At 38.7% G+C, this 25290-nt stretch overlaps 1 protein-coding gene across 1 annotated transcript in view; it reads left to right on the forward strand.

The window, feature by feature from the left end:
* NUP160 (nucleoporin 160) overlaps positions 1 to 25290 on the forward strand; it is a 1498284-nt gene that overhangs the window by 1162897 nt on the left and 310097 nt on the right. Inside the window, exon 29 of the mRNA XM_044082750.1 lies at positions 13343 to 13448. Coding sequence (XP_043938685.1) covers positions 13343 to 13448 — 106 coding nt within the window. The remainder of the gene's footprint in view (positions 1 to 13342; positions 13449 to 25290) is intronic.

Here is a 25290-nt window from a genome sequence, read left to right on the forward strand (position 1 = left end):
AAATTAATATTTAAATATTTATTTATTTATTTATTATAACCTATGGATAGAAGTCAGTTTTTAATAGTAGAACATATTTATATATATATTTTTTAACTCATAGCACTAAGCACTTTACTATGAAAAGAATTAATATTAATGAATTTAAGGTAGGGATTGGTGTGTTTGACTGAGTTTAATTGGTTCATCGACCAATGGAATTGTTCATCAATTAACTGTTTCAGTATTTATATGTCTGTATAAAATTTATATCATTGTCTGATGAAGTCTTCAGTGACGAAAACGCAGGAATTGAGTTGTATGTAAGAGCGTTTATGGTCTGGCATCTTGGAAACTAGGTGCAGCGTGGTTCATTATTTTAAATTGTATAATAAACCTTCGTGGATCTCTTAACAGCGTGTCCAGGCACTTTTTTGGACTTAACAGTGTTTTCGAGTGCTGTGTTCGTTTTTACAGTTCGTAATATATAACTCTGTCCATATGCTTTGCCTTTTCTTGAGATCTTATTACATAATGACAATTTTCTAACATGTCCTTGTTTAACATTTCAGATTTCAAGCCATCTTTAATGAACTCATGTTTACTTCTTTCCACAACTCTTGAATTCTTTCTCATTTTAAAAATACCTGTTCTGTAGTTTCAAACTCTTTACACTTATTCTCTATCCTCTTTACTTTTGTATTCCATATTTGCTTTTACTTGTAATTTACCTATGGACAACCTCCGCAAAAAAATCATTACATTCTTTAATTCTTTTATGATTTGTGCATGTAACTTTTACTTTACTTCATTCCCATTTCTTCCCAAAGTTCCTTGTATTTGCCATATATTATCTCTACCAAATTTTTATTATCTTTCATAACTCTTTTTAATACGTTATACATACATAAGGAAGCTGCATATACAGTTGGGTTTATCAATTCCAGTTTCCTGCTCTTCATTCATATACAAAATTCCTCTCTTTATGGGGTTCAATTTCGACCCCCATATAAATGAAAATATCATTTCTTTATCATGTAAATGTTAGCAACACAGGCTATTTTGTCCAATATTGTTGTTTATCGAATGTGCTTTCCTTCTATATGAAAATCTGTATGTTTTCCAGAAAGCAATCATCATCATTCCTTTAATAACTGTCTCCCATGCTCATGTTTATATTCACTTCCACCAAATACTATACCCAGTATATCTATAGACTTTTCATTATTTTCTATATCTCCTGTTATATTTTTGTAACCAAACCCTTTAGTTTTATCTTTACTTAAACCAGTTTTATTTAATATATTTATTTTTTCATTTTTTCCATCCAGTTTATTTTTAGCAATTTGTCATCAGCGTATTTATGCAGTATTGGTATTTGTATCTCCATCATTTTTTAATCCTCTATTACTTCTCATTTTAATTATTTCCATCACTACTTTATTCATGACTAATGAAAATATTACACTGTTGGCTGGATATCTTTGTTTTATTCCACACACTATTTCACATTTTCCCTAATCCAAGCATTTATGTTTAATTTCACCTAAAATTTTCATATATTGATTTAGTAATTTGTAGTATTTTGTCACTTATGTTATATGCCTCTAAAATTTTCCATAATGCTTCATATTGAATGTTATCATATGCCTTGCTTATATCACCTATCATAACCTGGACTTATGCTTTTCTGTCAATAATGTAATCAGTTACTTCTCTTGTTAACCACATCATATCCTGACTTCCCTTTCTCTTTTTTCCAAACAAATTTTGATCATATAACCTTTCTGTTTTACATTGTACTCATAGCTATTATTCTCATAAAATTTTTATTTATTCTTATAAAAATGTTAGTTTGTGTTATTTAACGTTATAGATCTCCATTTTTTTATCCGTCTTAATTCCTTTCTTAAACATGATTTTTAAACCCCATACAAATTTCCTTGTACATAATCCCTGTTTTCATCCATTCATTCATAACTTATATAAATACCATTTTTTGCCAATCTTCCATTTTTTTATACATATTATATTCAATCCCATCAAATCCCATGGCTGAATTTATTTTAATATCTTTCATAATTTTATTCAGCTCTTTTATATTTTTTATTGTAAATATTCATCGTCTTCTTTACTAACTCTCTCACCGTTATAAATTTTGTTCTATGCCCACTTCTCTTTTGCCATATAAATCTAATACTTACCTCTTCATTATTTTATATATTCTTTCTTGCTTCTTGTTTCCCTTCTTTATTTGTAATTATCCTATTATTTTATTTTATTTTAGAAAAATATGGTGCTACTTCCTCTCTTTTCCCTTGTAAGCAATATTTTTGCTTCTGTAACAAATTATTTTTTTCTTGATTTCTTTTATGTATTTTTTCATATAATAATCTATCCTTTTCTACTAAACCATTAAAAAGTTCTTTGCTTAATACTCTGTATTCCATTTTCCCTTTCTTCCTGTTCTCATCTACGCATTCTAAAAATACCTTTTTTTTTTTTTTTTTTAATTGTATCCACCATATAGTCCAATTTTCATAGAACGGTCTTATACTGATATATTTCCATAATTCAATAAGCTTTTTCTCTCTCCTCTATCTAATTCTTTTTCATTAGTTCTCTTTATTCCTTTTTCTATTTTAATATATTTATTTTCATGATTTTTTTTATGCAAATAGCCACATGATCAGAAAATTCAATATATTTTATTCCTTTGAGTAAATTTTAAAGTTTTGATTATTAAGAAGTAAGCAGTTTCTGTCTTAATTAGATTCATTTTATAGGTCCAGTGTTTGTTAAACCATATTTTTAATTGTCCACTCCTCATAATTTCTGTAACTACTTTAACGTCAAAGTTCTTCTTTTTATTCCTTAACTTAGTGAAAGTCACCTGCCATTATTGTATTCAAATTCACACATGTATAAACATTATTTCTCTCTTTTTTTCTCACCTTTGCATATAAGGCTATAATCCTATTTACATGCTTTTTCCATCTCAAATCAACTACGGTTATTCTGAGCCTAGTTTTAACATATCTTATATCATATATATACGTATATAATATATTCTTTTACACAATATACATGTTTCTTTACCTGTATTCCAAATAACAGTACCATTCCAAAGCCTTTCTGTTTGCATTCTTTCCTCTTACGTTAACAATCTGTCTTATAACACCATTATTTGAGCATTTACAGTTGCTCATAAATGTATATTAATTCTCCTCTTATTTTTCATACTGTTCACATTTAAAGCTAAAGTGTTCAGATATATAGAACAGTTGTATAAAATGTTTTCTGCCTAACCTTTCTTATTTTCTCTTAACATTGTATTTTTAAAATTTCTTTTTCTCTCCCGCTTTTTCCTGTTGAATTTTTCTTGCATTTTACTATATGCCACTCTGAGTCTTCTTCACTTCACTTGTCTCATCTATTTATTTTTCTTTCTCTCTAACTTTAAATGCAACTTCTATATTTTTCAGTTGTGGCATATCTTCCTGTACACCATTCTCTTCTACTGTTTTTCTTGTATAACTTCATTTACAGTTTCTTTCTTATTTTCATTTTCTGTTGTCTCTGTCTCATACTCTAACCATAAATGTCCTGCATTGCCACATTTTTTACACTTTAATTCACATTTCTTTGCATTATGACCTGTCTGACCACCTAAATGACATCTTTTGGCACATTCATTAATTAAATGATCATTCTTTTCATAAAAATATCGCAAGTTTTAGGTTGTCCTCTATATTTCACAAAGCCTCTATTACTATGAACATTAATACTAGGTATATGTATCACATTGTCATTTCCCATTTTTAAAATTACTCCACATTTCCATCCCCCAGGCTGTAGTCCTCTTTCATCATATATTTTAATAGTGTCCATCACTTCTTTACGTATTGTCAACAGATGTTCTTTCAGTTGTTTTGCTTCCACTTCAGTTCTAAACTGAATCAAAATCCTTTTTTGTTTGCACTACGTATTCTGACCATGGAAAGTCTGTTTTCTTTTTTCGTAAACCCCTGATACCTCACATCTGTCCAAACCTCCTTCATTTTTGCTGCTCACTCGAACAAGAAATTGCTTCTTTGTTTCCTTTATTCCCATCTCCTCTTTGGCTTCTTTTCCCAGTATTTCAGCATAAATCTTTTTCTCTGGAACATTCTCTGGCACATTTTCTTTTTCTATTTTCTCCATAGTCTCACTCCAGGATACTGCAGCTCCACTCTCTGGCTCACTGTGGTTTACCATCTCCTCCAGGTAAACATCCTGCAACCCTCTTGACTGGAGGGTTGAAAGAATGCATTTTTACACGGTTTCTGTCGATTCAAACAGATTTTTCTGGAAATTTTGCTCCAAATCCATTTCCACCGCTACAGTCATCTTCATTTCTTTCTCGACCTTCTCTCCACTTAAAAACGTTTTCTGTGCTCCCAAATCATTTAAGAACATTTCTGGTAGCAATTCCACTATTTCTCCTTCATTTTTGATACATGTCATCACCATTTCACTTTGGCTTACATCCTCCTTGTTTTCTGTCTGTTTCTCTTAGCCGTCTCCGCCGCTGGACCAGAAACAGTTAGTCAGTTGTGTCACACATGAACTGTTCCCCCTACTGCCAATAGTAGCGGAAGTTCCCCGATACCATGGCCAAATTCCCCTAGTAGTAGTATAAATACCACTTCAGATCTCCCCTGAAAAGAGGCTACTAGCCTGATGGGGTGAACCTGGTCAACAAAGGGTAAATAAATGTTAACTGTTCCTCTGGCTTCATCCTTCTAGGTGGTATTTAGCATAATTATTAGCATACCGAGTACGGTCCCATGATGTTATATATGTTACATTCTTCCTGTATCTGTTAATCTGTGAGGGGGGACGTCGTTGAGGTAGCATCTTTTGTTAGTACTTTACTGCTTTTGTTCACAAGAGAAACTCCTTTTCATTGTAGGCCTGGAGAAAAAAGCTCCCCAAAATACACAGAGAAAGTAACATACATATGCATACTTACATAAAGGGAGAAATTGGTTTTGAATACAATAATGGGGAAAAATTCTTTTTGAGCTTACTGTAGTGAGAAAACAAAAACATTGACAAGATGCATATGAGTAGTCAACATACAAAAATAGTATAATTAAGATACAGGCACTATATGAAAACACATTCAAAGATAAATCAGAATGACTGCTAAATTTAGACCCATAGTATTTTATAATAGTAGGACAGTGGTGCAGTGACCTTCTTAACAGTGTAAAGTTGAGGAAGGTATGGCATATGCAGCCCTGCTAAATTTAGACCCATAGTATTTTATAATAGTAGGACAGTGGTGCAGTGACCTTCTTAACAGTGTAAAGTTGAGGAAGGTATGGCATATGCAGCCAAGTAGATGTAGTTGTACAGGATGAGAGAGATGATAAGTTTTTGATTGGTCTTTTTAATACAGTGCTTAACTATGGGTATCAAGTTTTAATTGGTCATTGATAACAACACCAAGGAGTTTAGTATGTGGGTCAGGTTGTATGATGGCATTGTTGAGAGAAGAAATGGTGAAGGTTGATTTGAGGTTAAAGAAGTTTTTGGAAAAAAAGAGTAGCAGCTTTGTTTTTTGGGATTTAGAATTAGTTGGTTGCCGGTTAGCAATTTTTCTACAGATAGGAAGCTGTTGAGCAGTAGAGAGGCGGTTAGAGAAACTGTCAGAACAGGTAATAAGGGTAGAGTTGTCCGTATATTATATCAGGGAGGATGCGGTACAGGAAGAATGCAGTTGTTTTGTGAAAATATTAGAGTAAAGTGCCAAGAATCGAGCCTTGAGTCACCCCAGTTTGGATTGGTAAGTAAGGGGAGCAGGTAACTGCCATCTTACTGATTGTTGTCTATTAGCTAGATAGCTAGTGAACCATTTAATAGTAGAGGGAGGTAAGTTGAGTTGTGATAGTTTACGAGAAGTTTGGAGTGTGATATGGTATGGAATGCTTTAGAAAGGTCAAGAAAGAGGCAAGAAACCAGTAAATTTTTGTCCATGGCTTTGGCAACAGATTCAGTAAAGGACAGTAGGGTGGTAGATGTACTATGATGGGGTCTGAAGCCATGCTGAGTAGGGGTTAGGAGGTTATTATCTAGAAGGTACTTAAGCTGTCTGTGAATGCATTTTTAAAGGAGTTTAGATAACGGAGAGAGGATAGCAATAGGTCTGTTGTTCGATGGTTCCCTTGTGTAATGGAGTGATAAAGAATGATTTCCATATGTCTGTGATGGTGGATCTTGAATAGATTTATTAATCAGGATAGAGACTGGGTAGTCTGAGTGAGCGGCTAATTTAAGAAAGAAGGGGGGAGGTTGTCAGAAGAGGGGGAACATGGCTTCAGGTTAAGCGGGAAAGACTTGATTTAAGATGTCGTGATGGGGGTCGAGTGTGAAAGAGGGAGTATTGTTGAAATGTGGAGTGGGGGGTATGTTATTGTTCTGACCATTGTGGGTGAGTATGTGAATAGATTCAATTAAGTATGAATTTAGAAGAGTGACAGTTTCAAGGGGGGGTTATTGGGGTAGGGGTTTTGGGTAGAGGGGTTGCCTGGGTGTAGGATCTTACTACTAGAATGCCAGAATTTTTTAGGGTTAGACTTATGAGTGAGTTGGGCTTTGGAAAAGACATTTTTCTTATCTGTATTGATATGTTTTTTAGCAAGATTATGTAATGGTGGTGCTGTGGTAGCGTTGTCACCTCACAGTAAGACGCTGTCTGGTTCGATTCTCAGCTAGAGCATCTTATGCGTGAATGGGCATACCTTCGTTGAAGGTTGTGTGTCAGGGCTGGTAACTCGGCAAGTAAAAATCAGCTACCAATCATTAGCGGACCGGAGTTCCACTGTGGCGACCCCTAACCGGGAAAAGCCGAAAGACACAACAAGTTTGAAGAAGAGAAGGTGATTTCATATTATTCCATTATTTCCAGGTTCTTTTTTTTTTTTTCATAAGAGTCTGTGTATATTTTGAGAGCCAAGGTGTGTGGGTTGTTTTGATTCTTACTTTTCTGAGAGGTGCTAGGGTGTCAAGGATGGAGAGACAAGTGCGAGTGAAATGGACAGCATCATTTATTGGGATGTTTCAGAACTGACCAGTCTATAGAGTTTAGCATGTGATTAAAGGTCTCCCTGTTAAAAGTGTAGATATTGTGACAGTCTTTATAGAAATGGTATCTGAACAGTGTGCCTAAGAACTCTGATAAGTAAAGTGGTCGCTAAGGGAGTCTGGTAGGGTAGTAGGGTTTTGATACAGGTTAGGGTTTGTTGTTAGGAGCCAGTCAAGAGTGGAGCTACTGTTATTATTTTTATTGAATCTAGTAGGTGTAGTAAGTAGCTGATGAAAGCCATGTAGGTTGACTGCAAGAGATGGGCTGGTTGTAGATGGATTCAGCCAGTCTGTGTTAACGTCTCTTAACAGAATGGTTTCATAGCTAATATTGAATGATAACCATGAGAGTATGGATTTGAGGATGGGAATGTTATTACCTGGTAGGATATAGATAGCAGCCAAGGCAAATTTATTTTGTGGATGAAGGTGACATATTTAGGTTAAGTAATTGGCGGGGTGGAAATTTGGATGGGTTTTGGTTAGGGGGATAGATTGAGGTGTTCAGAGTGCATAATGGCCACACCACCACCTTTCCTAACCATTCTGTCTTGGTAGATATTGTAATGGTTGGGTTCAGAGTTTGAGAAGTGGACTATTAACCATGTTTCAGATAGGGTTAGGGTGTTGGTGGAATGGAGGGTAATCCAGGAGTGTAGTTCTGTGGTTTTATTTGGGAAGCTGTGTATGTTAATTGAGTATATATTAAGATGTTTTGGATGGGGGGGGGGGGGGCTGTTGAGAGTGATGGCTGTTGCGATGGCGGAGGAAGTTGGAGAAGCAAGACCTGGATTGGGGTGGATATCCCCATCAGTTAGTGTGTTTGTGAGCGAGGGTGGATTGGAGTGGTACTGGTAGTGGTTGTGACACAAGCATTTTAGGTTTAGCTTAGGTGGTAAGGGAGGGTATGTTAAAACTTTGTGCTTATGAAGTTAGGTAGGGGAGATGTTGAATAGAGATGGTGAGGCAGAGCATATGTAGGATGATTATTTTATTTGATTGGAGAGTGTAATAGTAGTTCGAGGTTGGAAGTGGTGGGGTTGTGATTGGTAAGTGGTGAGTGAAATGAGGAAGTAAAGTAAAGGGGTTAGGAGGTAGATTATAGCCATTGTATAAGTTAGAGTTGTAAGAAGTAGCAGTCATCTGATTAGAAGTAGTGTAAAGGGAAAAAGGTGGGGCTGTGAAAGGTCAGGGAGCAAGGATAGAGTAATTGGATGAGGTGGGTTGGTTTTTGTGTTTTGGTAGATAGAAATTAAATGAAAGTGGGTTTGAGTGGGAATGGGATTACGGTAGGGGAACGGAGTCAGCCCAAGCGCAGCAAGGGCGAACGGAGCAGGATTACACCCTGTTCGAGGATTGGAAAGTTCCCCTCAGAAAAACCATCAGTAAGAGTCCGCCACAGGTAGAAGTTTTATCCTGTTTACTAGTCCGCAGTGGCAGCTTTTATTTTTTTTTTTTACATCTGTATTCCCCTTTGTTCTGCGTTGTCTACACACTGTGTAGCTTAAGTTAAAAGTAGCTTGAGACTTTGCCTTTTCGTTTGGTGTTTAATTAGTGAAGAATAAGTTTTGAGGGGTAGGGACTGAAGGCTATGCCTTCAGCTCCCAGCATAGCTAACATAGCCCTGGGCAAGTGGGAGGAAGACTTTGTGTTAACACAGACTACATGCAGCATATCACATGCTACTTGTGTTTTATTGATTACATCTTTGTTGTGTTCAAAGGTGACACCTTGCAGCTTGGAGATGTTATTACTTACCTCAGTCAAACAACCCCCTTCCTGAAGTTTACCTCTTCCCATAGCTATACTTCAACCACTTTCTTAGATATGCAGAGTTCAAAGGACACCAACAATAACAAAATCACCACTGATCTATTCAAAAAACCAACGAGGGTAAACTTATTATTCCACAGTAAAAGTCTACATCTTACAAAAACAAAGTATAATGTAGTGAAGTCCCAGGGCTATAGATTAGCTAGAATTACCACAGAGATGGAACGATTTTTGAGAAACCTGAACAACTTGGAGAATGATTTTCTAGCGAGAGGCCATAAAAGTCAGATGTTAAAAAAAACATCCTGGAACCCATTATAGAATTGAAAAGGACTGAAGCACCTTCACTCAACCTCCCCAGTAGGAGAATGTTAAGAAATTCCACAGAGAATACTAAATGCAAAAATAGCTGCATCTTGACATACAGTGCGGATTATCACAGTATCAAAAATGTTGTTGCAGAAGACTGGGCCATTGTCACAGGAAACCCTTTTCTGATTAACATCTTAGGTGAAGCCCCATCCTTTGTTTATAGGAAGGCCAGGAACATTAGAAGTTTTGTTGAATTTAAACCTAGACCATATGAGAGAAACATGTGAAACTAATTGTACATTTTGTATATTTATACAGCAGTGTTATGGTTTTTATTGCCCTTATTTAAAGAAAATCACTAAGACCAGTGCAGGGGGTGACCGTAACACTACAAAAGTAATTTACGGGGCACAGTACAATGAATGTGATGCATTCTATGTGGGCAAAACTGTAAATAAACTGAAGCGTAGGATTTCATGTCGTCTGTCAGAAATCCGCTCTGGGTGTAAAAATAATGCAATAGCCAAACACATTAAAAGACGCACAGGTTTTAAGTTCCAGATCCTGGATTGCATAGACCTGGGTGATCTTGAAGGAGACATCCCAAATATTCTGGAGAAATATGAACTCATGTGGCAATTAAAGCTGAACTCTTATAGGAAGCCTGGACTAAACTACTACTGTTCAATTAAATGTGTACTGGAACTTAGAAAATTGCCACATTGTTTACATGACTAATTTTATTTTATTTTATTCTACCAGTTGGTTTGAAATACCATTTTTAAAATCAGGTTTAATTTAAGTGTATATTTTATTTCCATCATCATACATTTTTTTCTTATCTTTTTATTTTTCTTGTTCTCTTTTTTCCACTTTATTCAAAATGGTGTAATAATACTGCTGTGGTGGTGCTGCGGTAGCGTTGTCGCCTCATAGTTAGATGTTGCACGTTCAGTTCTCAGTTAGAGCGTCTTCTCTGTGTTGACATGCGTGAATGGGCGTTCCTTCGCTGAAGGTTGTGCGTTAGGCCCGGCAAGCCAGCACGTAAAAATCTACTGCCAATCATTAGCGGACCGGAGTTCCGCTGTGGCGACCCATAACCGGGAAAAGCCGAAAGACAGTCATTCAAAATGGTGCAATAACAATACTAATTAATTATATTATAATATTTTTATAGATAGCTTTTAGAGTTCTTGTACATAGACCTGAAGAAGTCTAGAAGAACAAAAACGATCTTTAACAATCGGCTATGAAAATAGAATGCGATTTTTACAATAGATTTTTTACATGCAAAGTGTATATGTATATATTTATATAGGTTTATAGGTTCATACTAGGCTATCTGCCCTAGGGCATTTATAAGCCTAGCCAGAATGTGTTTGGCTTTCGCCACCCATTTTAAATTTATTTTGCTATGCCCTTTTTCGAGGTTAGTATACTGTGCCTCTGTCTAACAGTGACACAGAAGTGATACTCTGGGTAAACCTACGATCTCCCATCCACTCATCAAGATTCCTCTTGAAGAGAGTCAATGAGGGACTCTGCCTAACCTGGACTAGGATTTTATTCCAGAGTGAAGGGAGCCTCTGGGTTATGAATCTGTCCTTCCAGCATGTCCTATTTATTTCAGTGCTGAGGTTCAAGTCTCTCGAGCGCGTAGCTCGATGGGATTTGGATTTTCTGAGGTGCAGCATGTCCATTAATTCCAGGTTGGACATGGCTTTATACGTCAGGCACAGATCGCCTCTGAACAGGCGGTATGCCACTAAGTAGAGTTGGAGTTTCTTTAACCGGGCAGCATATGGCATCTGTTAGAGCCCTTTGATCCTCTTGGTGCGGTACTTTTGGGGTCTTTCCAGTTGCTGCAGGTGTCTGGTAAGGTACATCCCAAAAGGGGCATTGTACTCAATTATGGGCCTGATGAGGGATGAGTAGAGGCACGATGACCTCCCCTGATCTAGATGTGAATCCCTTCATGATTAGGTGGGCTATATATAATGTTTTTCTAACCACTTTGGCAACGTGGTTGTCAAATGAGAGATTGCCATCAACTTGGGTCCCCAGGTCCCTAATTACTTCTTCTGTACTTAATGGATTACCACCTATGTGGTAATTTGTGGGCACTTTGTTTTTGCCAAAGGGGATGACTATACACCTTTTGGCATTTAGCTTGAGACCATGGCTCTGGCACCAGTTGTCTGTTTCTATGAGGCCCTTTTGGAGGATGCTTGTGTCAGCTGGAGAGTCGATTATGGCGCCCAGTTTGCAGTCATCTGCGAACTTGGTCAGCCACAGTCCTTCCATGTTGGCCTGTACCTCCGAGAAATATATACCGAACAAGAGAGGTCCCAGGACTGAGCCTTGTGGGACACCACTTGTAACTGGTTTGGAGTCTGACATGGCTCCAGCAATTCTAACCATGTGGGTTCTGTCCTTGAGCCAGTTTGCAATCAAATGGACTTAGGTTGATATATTTCCAGCCATGTAGTATATTGTCTTAGATAAAATCACAGATTTAATAATCTGGTTAAATAAGAGGTACCACATCATTATAAATTTTATTTAACATACATATGGGTTATATTATTATGACAGCTACTAAGTAGGCCAGGACCAGCTTGAATGTCACACTGATGGGGAAAGGGATGTGAATTTAACATGGGAACCAATAACACTTTGTTTTACAGCACAATAAGCCACTCCCTTGCCTGATAAAAAAATATATATATATATATATATATATATATATATATATATATATATATATATATATATATACATATATATATATATATATATATATATATAGAAAGCTTGTGAGGAAACTATTACTCTATTTTTGTTTTACTTGGATCGCTTGTCTGTGTACTTAATTAAGGAATTTCGACTGGAAACAGACTGCCTGCCTTTCTTGGATTACTTTCGAATACTTAGTAATTATGTACAATATTTCAAATTATATATTTTTTATTATTTTTTTGACTGAAGAGTTTAAATTCGCTACTTCTGCTACTATTGTCTGATTAATATACAGTGATTGACTAGAGATATATGGACTGAAAATCTTCCACACAGATTAGTTTCTTGCACTATTTTGTAAATATTAATTTTACAAATTACAAGTAAAATGTTTTAAATCATTTAGAGCATCAACAATACTGTCACTATTAGAAGGAATAAACTCAAGTCCTCTCTGTAGCACTGATGCATCTTCAGGGATCAAAACCCAGCTAGACAAGTTAATAGTACTTGTATTGTTCAACTAACCTGTTTGGATTGTCTGGGTGTCTGCGGACCTTTGTAAATTTTTCCATTTCCACTTTTTCTTCCTTATGGACATTCTCTCGATGAATTTCTTGGTTGAAGCTTTATTCTTTTTGGGAGATTGAGCAATATTCGAAAAGGTGACGAAAATCTTCCACTGTTTCACAATTCTCATGGGTGGGAATGGGATTAGGTGTCGCATACAATCACGTTAGTTTCATTCATCATTGTTGGTATGCTGTTTGATTCTCTGTTGACCCTGCTGCCTGCATGAAAGAGAGGTCCATAGTGTGTGAATTTAAAGAAACCGGCATCTGAATAGCATCTAATGAATACACTCAACCTTCAGATGGCACATTTTTACTAAGTCATTTTCTACTTGTAAAAAGAACTGGTTCAATAAAATCATATAATCTGCACTTAGCTTTAAATTTAGTTATTGACATTTTTTAAAAGCTCCAGATGTGTGTTAGCATAGCTGGCATCTTCAATATTCTTAAGCCATGTAGTACAGCCCCAGGCTCCAAATACGCCATAAAGCTTAGCCACTGCCATTGAAGTTTTTTAAAGGCTTGTACCTTTCTCTCCAAGATACCAACATAGTTCTCAAAATTACTATCTTGCTGGGCAGCGGCTCCCAAGTTACTAGTTCCAGAAACACTCTTCTATAAGCAAAGGATTATTTGGGGTTTTTTATGTCTTGGTTGTAGTCGGGGCTTTATTCCTGTATGCTGTGGAGCTAGCAAAATGAAATCTGGTGTTAACAGCAATATTTACACACTTTGATATCCTGACACATTTCATCTACATTGTAATTTCACTGTAAAATATAACTTTGTAGTTAGTGACTCTTGCAATCATTGCAACCTGTTTTTTTTTTTAGGTTGTCGGAATAATTGAATCTCGTGCTCGAGCTGTGGACTTGATGACCCACAATTATTATGAACTGCTCTATGCTTTCCATATCAACCGACACAATTACAGGAAAGGTAGTGGCTACCTAAAGTTTTTTTTTACAGTCGCTAATGCTTAATCCTTTGTTACTCATTCTTGTGGTTCTGTACTTCTGGGAGGAAATTACTGTATTTGTTGCTTGGGTTCTTATGGCAGAGATTATATTGTGTATGGGCTGCAGTTGGTTTGGTACACTCTCCTCACTATATTTTTTCACTGATTCTATTTTGCGGAGCCTTTTGGTAACATGAAACTTTAATGAAGAAACAAGCTTTGTGAAGGTTTTTCTAAAGTCCATGTCATGTAAGTTTTGAAAATTCAGGTTCTGTTGAGTGGATGTCAATGTTACCACATGCCTTTGTGCAGGAAGCTTTGCCTCTGCACCTTTACTGTTGCAGTAATCAGTCTGGGTTGCTTCATCTTTAGGAGAAGAAATAGTTGCAGTACTCCTTTCAAGAAATGTGGTTTTTACACAACTGATGAAAAGCAGCGGGACTTTAACAGAATATCAGGATTGAACTGTTGTCTTTAGTGAAGCATTTGACATACATGTTTCAGTACATTACAGTATAATATATGCATATTTAGAGATATCAGAAATAAAAATAAATGTTTTAATGGTTTATATATACTAAGACTTTTTCAGACAGCTGTATAATAATGCCGTTTTTTGGTGAAGTTCTCTGATAGCAGATTTCTGAAAATGTCTGTATGTAGTATTTTCTATGAAAATGCTAAACATTTTTTTGCTTTAGACTTACGATCTCCAGTGATATTTACAGAAATAACTCAGATTTTTATATGCTTATCGTGGCAGAATAATTCTTGAAAACGGTAAATAGAGGGAAGAGTCTTGTTGCATAATTGCTAGCTAGTTTATTACTGTTTGGTGGGTTAAATTTTAATTACGTGAGTAAATACCTATAAGAGAGAAGGGAGATCAACTGAATAGCCTTGCCTATGACCCCCAGATATGTTATGCGTACTGAATTTAGATTTCTAGGTAAGAGGATTCTTAAGACATATACAGTGTATGTTCCTTAATATACTGGCTTACATCATTACATTCAGTCATCTGTGAAAGAAGAGTGATCTATTGGACTTGCACATTTTGGATTTTGGAGGGATTGAGAGAAAGGGAAGGAATTTATCTAAGGCATTCTCAGCCAACATTTATTAAGACATCCCTGAGTGGTTATGTGCTGATAGAGTTCACATGCATTTTAACAGCCTTCCTTCACACCATGGCCCACTCCCAAGATGAGGGAGCGCAACCTCAAAGTAATCTTCCGAAGCCATTTTAATTGTAATACTGTCAATGTTGTTTATGCTGCTTTCTGTATCTCTTGTCCTTCCTTTTATATTGGCAAGACTTCACAGACGTTTTCTCGTCGTATAAAGAAACATTGTGGTGCCATCAGGAATCGGGATACTAAAAATGCTTTAACTAAACAGAGTCTTGCTTGTAAAAATTTTTGCAGTTTAAGTTCCTGGTTTTGCAACATGTCACTGATTTTTTTGGAGATGTAAATACTTTTCTTGAATTTAGGGAACTACATTGGCAATTAAAATTAAATGCTGACTCCCCTCCAGGTCTGAACGAAAACTTGAACATAAAATGGGCCCTTAAATGGATGCTTAAAGTATAGTATGTGCCTTTAGATAAGAAGACTTGGAAATGCTTTTTATTTTCTTTTAAACAATTATAACTGCTTCATTTCCACTTCGGGTTACCTGTGAAGGTGTTATTTTTATAAATGTTGTGTGTATTTTTACTAGAGCTGACAGTTTGACAATATTTTATTCTACTGTTATTGACTTACTAATGGATCATTTTCACTATTGTACGTGGAAGATTTTTTATTACTGTTTGTATTTCATAATTGAGCATCCCTAAGTAATACCTGTTAGTTTGCAAGATTTGTTATATTGGGAGTGATTTAGCTAATTTGCATAAAATTGTTTTTACTTTTATGAAATTTCTTTACTTTATGGGATGTTTTGCACTGTTTTTATGTACGTTTATTGTGGAATGCTATCACAGGTCATTATGTACAGGGTGATTCATTTATTAACAGTAGACTCTGCTCCTGCACACACCGTACCACCTTTACTGATTATTCATTAGGCACATTGACTTTGTATTGGTTTCTTATTTTTATGATTGGATGTGGGCATGTTTGATTTATTTACTATTGTGTATTTTAAGCCATCTCTCTGCGTTTTTAAGTTGTTTTCTGATGAAGTTCTTATCAATAAAGGACAAAAGCGCTAATGATCAGTTTGTTACTTGTTCAGCGTGTCTTCTTTTTAAGTATGAAGTTATTTGTTATGTAGTTCACTTTTTCTTCATTTATTTTGTAGTGGCTTGTTTTTTCTTTTGTCGTTGTATTTTTTCTCCTGAGCTTCCATTATGTCTGAAGACCGTATACCTGAACCTGGCTCTAGTAGCTAACCTTTATTTAATTTAACGCAGATGTTCTTCATCTCACATTGCTGCAGTCCTTACACTTGAGTAGTCCGCTGTCCTCGGTCGGCCCGAATATCAAAGTATTAGGCTGACGTCGGTCAAGGCGCTTGACTGACATCAGAACGTCAGGGTACAAATGCGCATGACCGACGTCATATCCTCAGTCTTTTTTGCTGCATGGTCCGATGCAGAAGCAGCGTTGCAAGTACCGTTCGGCGTTCTGAAATTTTTCGAATTCGGAGTTTCAGACCGAGTCAAAGTTGGCTAAGTACCCCGTTGGGGAATATTTTAGTTTTTTCTTGCCTCAGTGGTTTACCGGATGTCAGAAAAAGTGAATAACTGTATTTCTTGTGGGAAACAGATACCGCATAGAGATTATCATACTTTGTGTATTCCTTGTTTGGGGCCTGAGCACGACGTTGTTGGATGTCGCTTTTGTGCTAGGTTCAATAAGCGCACTATTAAGCGAAGGTTAGATTGTGCCAGGTTGGTCTTTGGGAAGCGGTGCAATTATAAGATGCCGTCGGACGCTCCGACGCCTGCTTCTTCGAAGAAGCGCAAAGACAAGGCAGCTAAACCCAGGCAAGAAGAGTCGTCCGTACCGGACGCCGGTTCTTTAGAGGCTTCAGTGGAGCCGGTGGTTCCGCCGGAGGCTTCTCTGGAGTCCCAGGGGGAGACTTTGTTATTGCAGGATGTGGCCTCCCAGGAGGCAGGTCAGGCTGAAGGGGCTTCTCAGGTTACTGTACTCCCCTCCCTTCCTAAGGTGGTTAGGCCCTCTCCTTCTGTTTCTAAGGCTTCTCCCAGAGGCAGGCCAGGTTTAGCTTCTGTTGGTGTCACTCCTAGTTCTTCAGGATCTGTGCCCAAGAAGCACATGCTTAAAATGGCAGAAGATTTAATTACTTTGATTAGAGGTTCTTTGCCCCCTCCAGATAAGAGGCCTAGGGTGGAACCAGAGTTGGGGAGTTTTGAGCAGCCTTCAGATGTTTCAGAGTCTTGACTGAAGACTTGCAGGAGTACTCTCCTTATTCTGATTCTGATGCAGATGATTCTACCCCTTCTGCTTCTCCTCCAGAGGAATTTTCTTTTTCAGAGACTCTTCATTCCATGAGGGAACATTTTAAGTGGGAAGGTCAGGACTTCTCTGATTCCAGGAGAAGGCTTAGGGAGTTTTTGCTTTTACCCCAGCATAGGCCTTTGGCTATACCTCCTGTTCTGGATGTTGTGGAAGATGTGTTTGCGGAGGCTTCTCTTAATCCTGATTCTTTGCCTCCTGCTCCTGTTAAACCGGATAGGTATTATAGGGTGCCTGAGGCTCATAAATATCTTTATAAGAGTCCTAGGGCGGACCCAGAAACTGTTAGTCAGGGACCTAAGGGTGTCAAGGCCTCTGTTGTAAAAATCCGGTTCCTCCAGATAAAGAGGCCAGAGCTTTGGATAGATGGGGAAAGAAAGTCTATACTTCTTCCACCTTAGCTATGAGGGCTTTGAATTGCCAGTTTCACATGTTGAAATATCAGAACTATCTACTTTCTCAACTGAAGTCTAAGGTAGATGCTCTGGCGGAAGGCATTGAGTGTAAGGAATTACAAGATTTAGTACATGTCTCTGAACAGGTGGGTAAGCATTCTTTACAATGTGGTTTTGATGCTGTACAGGCCTCGTCTAGGGTGGCTGCCACTGGGTCAGTTCTTCGCAGGCACGCCTGGTTGAGGGATCAGAATTTATCTGAACATGTTAAGGCAAGGATTTTGGATGCTCCTTTACAGTCTGATGTGTTGTTTGGTTCACCTGTTGAGTCAGTCTTGAAGAAAATGGAAGACAAGGCTAAGTCTATGCAGACTGTTAAAGATTTTTTGCAAGTCCAGCCTCCAAAGTTTAGTAGGAATTGGCCTGCTAAGGGGTGGACATACCCTTCTTATGATTCACAGTCTAGGGGTAGATCTAGGCGTGGTAGGGGCAGAGCTCAGAGCTCCTTCAGGCCTAGAACAGGGAGTTCTCCTGCACAATCTTCAGGTGAGGGCAGGGGCCAGTCCTTTCGTAAACAGGCCCAATGACCTACCTTTTCAGCTGCCAGATCCTTCTTGCCTGGCAGCACCTTTGGGAGGAAGGTTGGCACTCTTCAGCGAAAATTGGAGTTTGATTACCCAAGACAGATGGGTATTGGATATCATACACCAAGGTTACAGGTTTTATTTCCATACCTTGCCTCCTTTCAAAGGCATGCCGGACGTTCCTCCTCAGCAAAGACTAGAGGCTCGCAAGCAAATTTCTCTGCTGCTCCAAATAGGGGCCATACAACCGTCCCTCTGCCAGAAGTGGGCCTAGGATTTTATTCTCGCCTGTTCCTAGTACCAAAGAAGGGGAACACGTGGAGACCAATTTTGGATTTATCTATCCTCAACACTTATCTGGACATTCCCAAGTTCAAAATGTTGACGTTACAACAGCTTTTACCTATGCTGGGCAAAGATCACTGGATGGTGACTCTGGATCTCAAGGAGGCTTACCTTCATGTTCCTATCAGGCTAAGTTGCAGGAAGTATCTGCGTTTTCGAGCTGGGACTTCTCATTATCAGTTCTCTGCATTGCCCTTTGGCTTATCTACTGCGCCCAGAGTGTTCACGAAGGTTCTGGCTCCAGTGATAGCTTTCTTCAGGCTAAGAGGAATACAGATCTATCCTTATTTGGACGATTGCCTGATTCTGGCCCAAGGAAAGGACGAACTTCTAAATCATTTGCAATATGTGATAGCAGTGCTAAGATGCCTGGGGTATTCTGTGAACGAAATAAAGTCCAGTCTAGTACCCTCTCAGGACATGTGCTTTCTGGGTGTGAGACTGAATACAGCATCCCAGATGGCCTTTTTGACCCCGGACAAACAAAAGAATCTTTCTCTTTACTTCCATCAATTGTCTCATCAGTCCAGGCTGACTGCAAGGACAGTCCTTCAAGCCTTGGGGTTCATGGCATCTTGTATTCTGGTGCTTCCCAATGCCAAACTGCATATGAGGAAGCTGCAATGGTATCTCAAAAATGTATGGACACAGCACTGCCAAGATATGGACACTGTCAATTAAATAATACCTTGCATTCAAAAGGAATTTTTGTGGTGGGCTCAGGAATGTCACCTAAACAAGGGACTCTCTGTGACCCGGCCAGAGGCGAGTCAGGTTCTAACGACAGATGCCTCAGACAAAGCTTGGGGAGCTCATCTAAATGGAAAGTGGGTACAAGACACGTGGCCTGCCAGACTTCAGCATCTACATATCAACTTGAAGGAGATGTTAGCAGTCCAATTTGCATTAATAGCTTTCAAGGATTTACTTCTTCCAGGGCAGGTGTTGATTCTAACAGACAACACAACTGTCATGTGGTACATCAACAAGCAAGGGGGAACACATTCTTATCCTCTATGCAGACAAGCAATGATTTTGTGGGAGACTGCTCTCAGTTTACAGCTAAATCTTCAGGCAAGGTTTCTGCCGGAGCACAGAACTCCTTAGCAGATGTGTTGAGCAGGCAAATTATGGATCCCCACAGTGGAAATTGGATCCTCATGTATTTCAGAAATTGACAGTGTTATGGGGAACTCCAGACATAGATCTGTTCGCTTCTCCACTAAACTACCAGCTGACAAAGTTTGGCACAAAAGGTTTCATCCCACAGCTTGGAAAGTGGATGCTCTTTCATTCAATTGGAACAATCTTCATGTGTATGCCTTTCCACCTCTGCCTCTCCTCCCAAAGGTACTCCTGAAGGTCAGACAGGACAAGCCAAAGATGATTTTAATAGCTCCAGATTGGCCTCGACAGCACTGGTACCCATTACTGAGAAGTCTGGTACGGAGCCTCCATGGCCTTTGCCTTGATTCCACACCTGCTGTCTCAGGAGAACAGTCATTTACTCAATGTCAAACTTCACTCTCTTCACCTGACAGCCTGGCATATTCTGTTTTAAACCCTGGAGGGTCTCAGCTGCCACAGCAAGTTTTGAATGTTATTTTGGAGGCCAGAAGGCCTAGTACAAGGAAAGTGTACGCAGATAAATGGAAGAGATTTTTATTTTGGAGTACAGCAAAGGAATTTGATGTTTCTAAGCCTAATTTAAGTGTGGCTCTTCAATATCTTACTGAGTTACTGGACAAAGGTTTGTCCTTCTCTTCTATTAAGATTCATGCTGCAGCAATTTCTGCTCACTATGATTGTGACCCACCATTGTTTTCTCATCCTTTGTTTAAGCAATTCCTTAGAGGGGCAAAGAATATAAGACCCCACGAGAGCTCCTACTCCTGCTTGGGATCTCAATTTTGTGTTGGAGAAACTCACTCTACAACCTTTTGAGCCTGCAGCTACTGCTGAGTTGAAATATTTATCATGGAAGACTGCTTTTTTGTTGGCCATTACCTCTGCGAGAAGGGTTTCTGAGTTACAGGCCCTTATGGCAGTTGAGCCTTTCTTAATTTTCCATAAGGATAGGGTATCTTTGCGTACTAATCCTTCCTTTATGCCTAAAGTGGTTTCTAGCGTGGCTTTAAACCAAACTATTCATTTGCCTACTTTTTATGCAAACCCCCAAAATAAAGGGGAGAAGATTTTGCACACTTTGGATATACACAGGCAGTTGCGATATTATTTGAGCAGAACTAAAGGGTTCAGGCAGTCTCAGCAGTTATTTGTTTCTTTTGCTTTGGGTTCTCAGGGCAAGCCTGTGTCAAAACAAACTATTTCTAAGTGGATTGGGTTTTGTATTGCTTTCTGTTCCCATCATGGCAAGGAGGTTCCAGCTGGGATTAGGCCTCATTCCACTAGGGCTACTGCCACTTCTACAGCTTTTTTAAGGGGGGTGGCAACTAAAGATATTTTGGAGGCAGCTACTTGGAGTTCAGTGCATACTTTCTCTAAGCATTATCACCTTCCACTTTACTCTAAATCAAGGGCTGGTTTTGCCACTGCAATTTTACAGGGCATTTTGGCAGCTCCTACTGCTTTATAGTTTTGCCATCCTCCCTTATCTCTGCTTTGGGATTCTACCCAAGTGTAAGGACTGCAGCAATGTGAGATGAAGAACATAGTACAGTTTTGTACCTACCATAAATGTAGATGTTCGAAGATCCAGATTGCTGCAGTCCAATTTACCCTCCCTCCTTCCCCTCTGTAGTTAGAGGCGGTTGTGTGGTTTGGGTTGTACATATTGTGAATATTGTATAGATTGTACATATGGTTAGTACAGGGGTGGTTGGTTGTTTTTTGCTGTCTTTTGGTTTTTGACCTTTCTGTTTAGGGTCTTCTGACATCTGGGGCAAGAAAAGACTGAGGATATGACGTCGGTCATGCGCATTTGTACCCTGACGTTCTGATGTCAGTCTTAAGCGCCTTGACCGACGTCAGCCTAATACTTTGATATTCGGGCCGACCGAGGACAGCGGACTACCCAAGTGTAAGGACTGCAGCAATGTGGATCTTCGAACATCTACATTTATGGTAGGTACAAAACTGTACTTTTTCTATTCCAGAGGAATGCTTATCTACTCATTCGTTGCCTCCTTTACTTATGGAATCCTTGCAAGAAATGGAACGCTCGTCGGCTAGAACTAAAACGTTACTTTCAGAATTACTGCAGTTTCAAAGGACATTTGCAGTCGGCAGCTCTGGGTCTGCTCTTTACTCACAGACTACTCTTCACTCACAGACGACTACTCATCCTGGGCTTCTGGCAGGAGCTGGTCATCGTACTGAGCATCACTCAGTTAATGCACATTTTTCTGGTATTCAAACTAGCGACCGTACTCAAGATACTTCTCAGTCCCTTCCTCGGTACCAGTGATTCGTGAGGTCAGTGGTATCCTAGTTTTTTTGGATACAGACCGAGACTCTAACCCTTTTCAATTTGCTACTGATTCTTCTCAACAACAAATGGAATCGGAAGATGTCTCTAGCTTGAGTGACTGTACAAACATTACTTTTCCAACTGGAAAGGTTGTTGACCACTCTGAAAAACACTGAATATGATAATTGCTATTTGACCACTTGTCTCCAAAAAAACATTGTAACACTTGGATTGAGAATGTGAAGTTCCCTAATCACACTACACGCGATTCTCAGCTATATAAGGAGCTGGTGTCTATTTACAATGAAACTGGCTTAACTGTTGTTCTCACATTAATTAAACATAACTGCCAGAAATTACATGCCCTTAAATGTGATATTGCAAATTTGCACTCCAGAATTTTGAGACATTCTGCTCTCCCAATGTTGCAGCATATTTTTAATGGAATACATCCTAGGATAGTGCGCCATGTTGCTACTATAAACACATATGAAAACACAAAGGAAACAAGAGAAACTGGAGAGAGATTTCTTTACATTATCAGAACCAGTTAGCTTATCTCCTTAGGAATGAGCACAGGCACAGATTCAGCTATGGATGGTTAAGACAGAATTTAAAATCGCGTGTGCCATGTCCCACTGGTGTATTCTCTGCTCCTCCTCTTAATTTGATTTAGCAATGGACTCCCAGGGTAGTATGCTTGATACACCCCCTTCTCCTACATTGAATATTTCTGTCACTCCCCCTCTGCACCGGATTAATAACACCAGTTTGCTGGCTAACCAGCCTTTGTTACAGTCTGAACAATGGATACACGCTGCCACTCAGTGGACTCTGTGAGGAAGGGGCTGCATGAGAGGCACGAGAGGACCGGGAAGACCAGGTCTACGCTCCAGTTCTTCCTTTGGCAACCATCAATATCCACAGACACCAGGCAGATAGTTCTCTCCAGGTGCACACACTTCGAATTGCATCCACAGGGGGAGAGGTCATACTCGAGGCCGGCCAAGACGGTTCATGCAACAACGATGACCTGCCCTGCTGACTGCCTACTGCCTCCTGATCTTCCGACTACTGATTTGTCAATTTTTAACCTTAAAGACAGAGTCCTTTCTGAGGATATGCTTCATGTTTTAAATGTTGCACGTTCATCCCTGCTCAAAGAGCCAATCTCCCTAATCTTTTACTTGAGCTGAGACTTTATCTAAGAAAATTGAATCTACGGCTTCTTATGGATGATCCACTCAGAGTCGTATGATCCTACCTCTAATGCTGTTCCTAGGAAGCGTAGTGTTTTCAACCCTCCACTAGCAAATACTTCACAGATTTTTCTGAAAGTTTGTGAGAGGGACTTCCATTATTTGCTTAAGTCTCTGAGCTCAAATAAGTGGTTTAACTTAACTACCCGGCAACTGTCAGCCCTCAGATCTTTGCAACAGGATAAATCCTTAAGCATTATGAAGGCTGACAAGGGAACAGGCATTGTATTAATGGAGCAGGCTAAATATGTGGATATTCTGGAGTCCGACTTGAGGGACAGCACGTACTACACGGTGGTGTCGCTTAATGAAGCTTTATTTCACCTTTGATTACATTACTGACTCTATGAGCAAGCTGGAAAAGTCCTTCTCCATTTCTGCTGTGGACGCTGAATTCATGATTGTACATTCCCCAAAACCTGAAGTTTTTTGGAATTCCCAAGATGCACAAGGATGAAGTTAATCTGCCATTCTGTCATATTGTTTCTAATTGCAGGACTAAGACTGAACTGATTTCAGAGTACTTGGACTGACTATTAAACCCTATTTTTCAAAAAACTCCGTTTTACCTCCGTGATTTATGGGCATTTTTGGATGACCTATTTCATAACCCCCCCGACTACTAATGATTAACTAGGTCTCCCTTAATGTGGAGGCCCTATATACCAACATTCTGCATGAAGAGGGTATCCAGTACATTAGAGACTATTTGCAATGTAACACCAGATTCTCCACGGAGAGGCTCAACACCGTGTATTCTCTTACATCTTTGGTTCTGAATGGGAATTTCTTTCATTTCAATGGAAACATCTATCGGCAGGTTCAGGGAGTGGCCATGGGTTCGATAATGGCCCCAGCATTTGCAAATTTAGTTTTAGCTGCCTGGGAAAATAATACTCTGATCCATATCCCTACCTTTCAGCAAAATGTAAGCCTTTACAGGCGTTATATTGATATTTTTTTTCGCTTGGCAGACTACGAAAGAGCATTTGCTTAGATTTGTTGCTTCTTTGTCACGCAGCATTCCCTTCTTAAATTTTAAAGTGCCTGACTGTGGGGAAACTGTGCCATTCTTGGGTACTAACTGACATTTTACCTTGGGAACCTCCAGTGTATTGCAAAAAAACATTTCGCAACTACTTGAGTACACAAGCATGCACCCTCATTTTATGAAATGGAACTTAGCCAGAGGGGACTTTAATCGGCTCTCTAGGCTGATTAGTGAGGATGATGTTTTCATTCAGGAATGTGTTTTCTTGCAACATTTGCTGCTAGACAGAGGTTACCCTGCATCTTTACTTCAGTGGTTGAGGAAGTTAACCTAGCTCGCGCTACTAAGTTTAAGCCCATTCTCTTGAATGGGTTTGTTCCTGTGTCCAATCAGCCTGTGGTTCTGAGCCCTGCCTTTTCTTCCTCCATTCACTCTGTCTTACGCTTACACCTTCAGTTTATCCAATCCGAACCTTGATCTTCCTTACAGACTCTGATTTGGGTTCGGGCGATCTTGCTAGGGGTTTCTCTTATGGTTCAGTCAATCTGAACCATAGGCCTATTACTGACTTAGATTTATTCACTCCAGCCAATCCTGACATTTCTTCAACTGCTTCCACCAATCAGCCTTCTGCTGTTGACTGGACTGTGAGTTTCCTGGTTCCGTTATGCCGTGATTTCACTGCTATTAAAGATATTTTGTGTAGCAACTGGGATATCTTGATAAACCGTCAGGAAGTTGCAGATAAACTCGGTCATGCACCTGTTTTTTCACACAAGAAGACTAATTGTCTTCGCACCTCTTTTGAGAACCGAGATGCTCCGTTTTTACTGCATCCGTTCCTTGAAGGTGTCATTGCCTCAGGCAATTAAAACCTTTTATTCGATAACGTTAAAGCAGGTAAGCGCTTTTACCATAGTGGCTTCTTCAAACCTCAAAGATACAAACTAAATGAGTAAGCACCCTATATATAGGTAAATGACTCTACATAATAATGACATCACAACTGATTAACAAGCAATTACAATCATTAACTACTAACAGTATTTATACATTTTGGTTAAAACATTCCAACTGGAAACGTCATATTGCTGTTTGTTAATGCATAAATAAAGGTACATATAAATAAAAAATATATAAGAAACACAAACAATAAAGATACAATATAAATAAATATGTTTTTTTATATATATTTTTTATATTTTTATTTTTATATATATGTTATATCATTTTGAAGAAGGCACCATGGTGAAAGCGCTTACCTGCTTTAACGTTATTGAATAAAAGGTTTTAATTACATTTAACGTTTTTATCTTCTCCTTTGGATTGAC

This window comes from Protopterus annectens, chromosome 9.part0, assembly GCF_019279795.1.
Source record: "Protopterus annectens isolate FY-2018-M chromosome 9.part0, PAN1.0, whole genome shotgun sequence".
Lineage (NCBI taxonomy): Eukaryota > Metazoa > Chordata > Ceratodontiformes > Protopteridae > Protopterus > Protopterus annectens.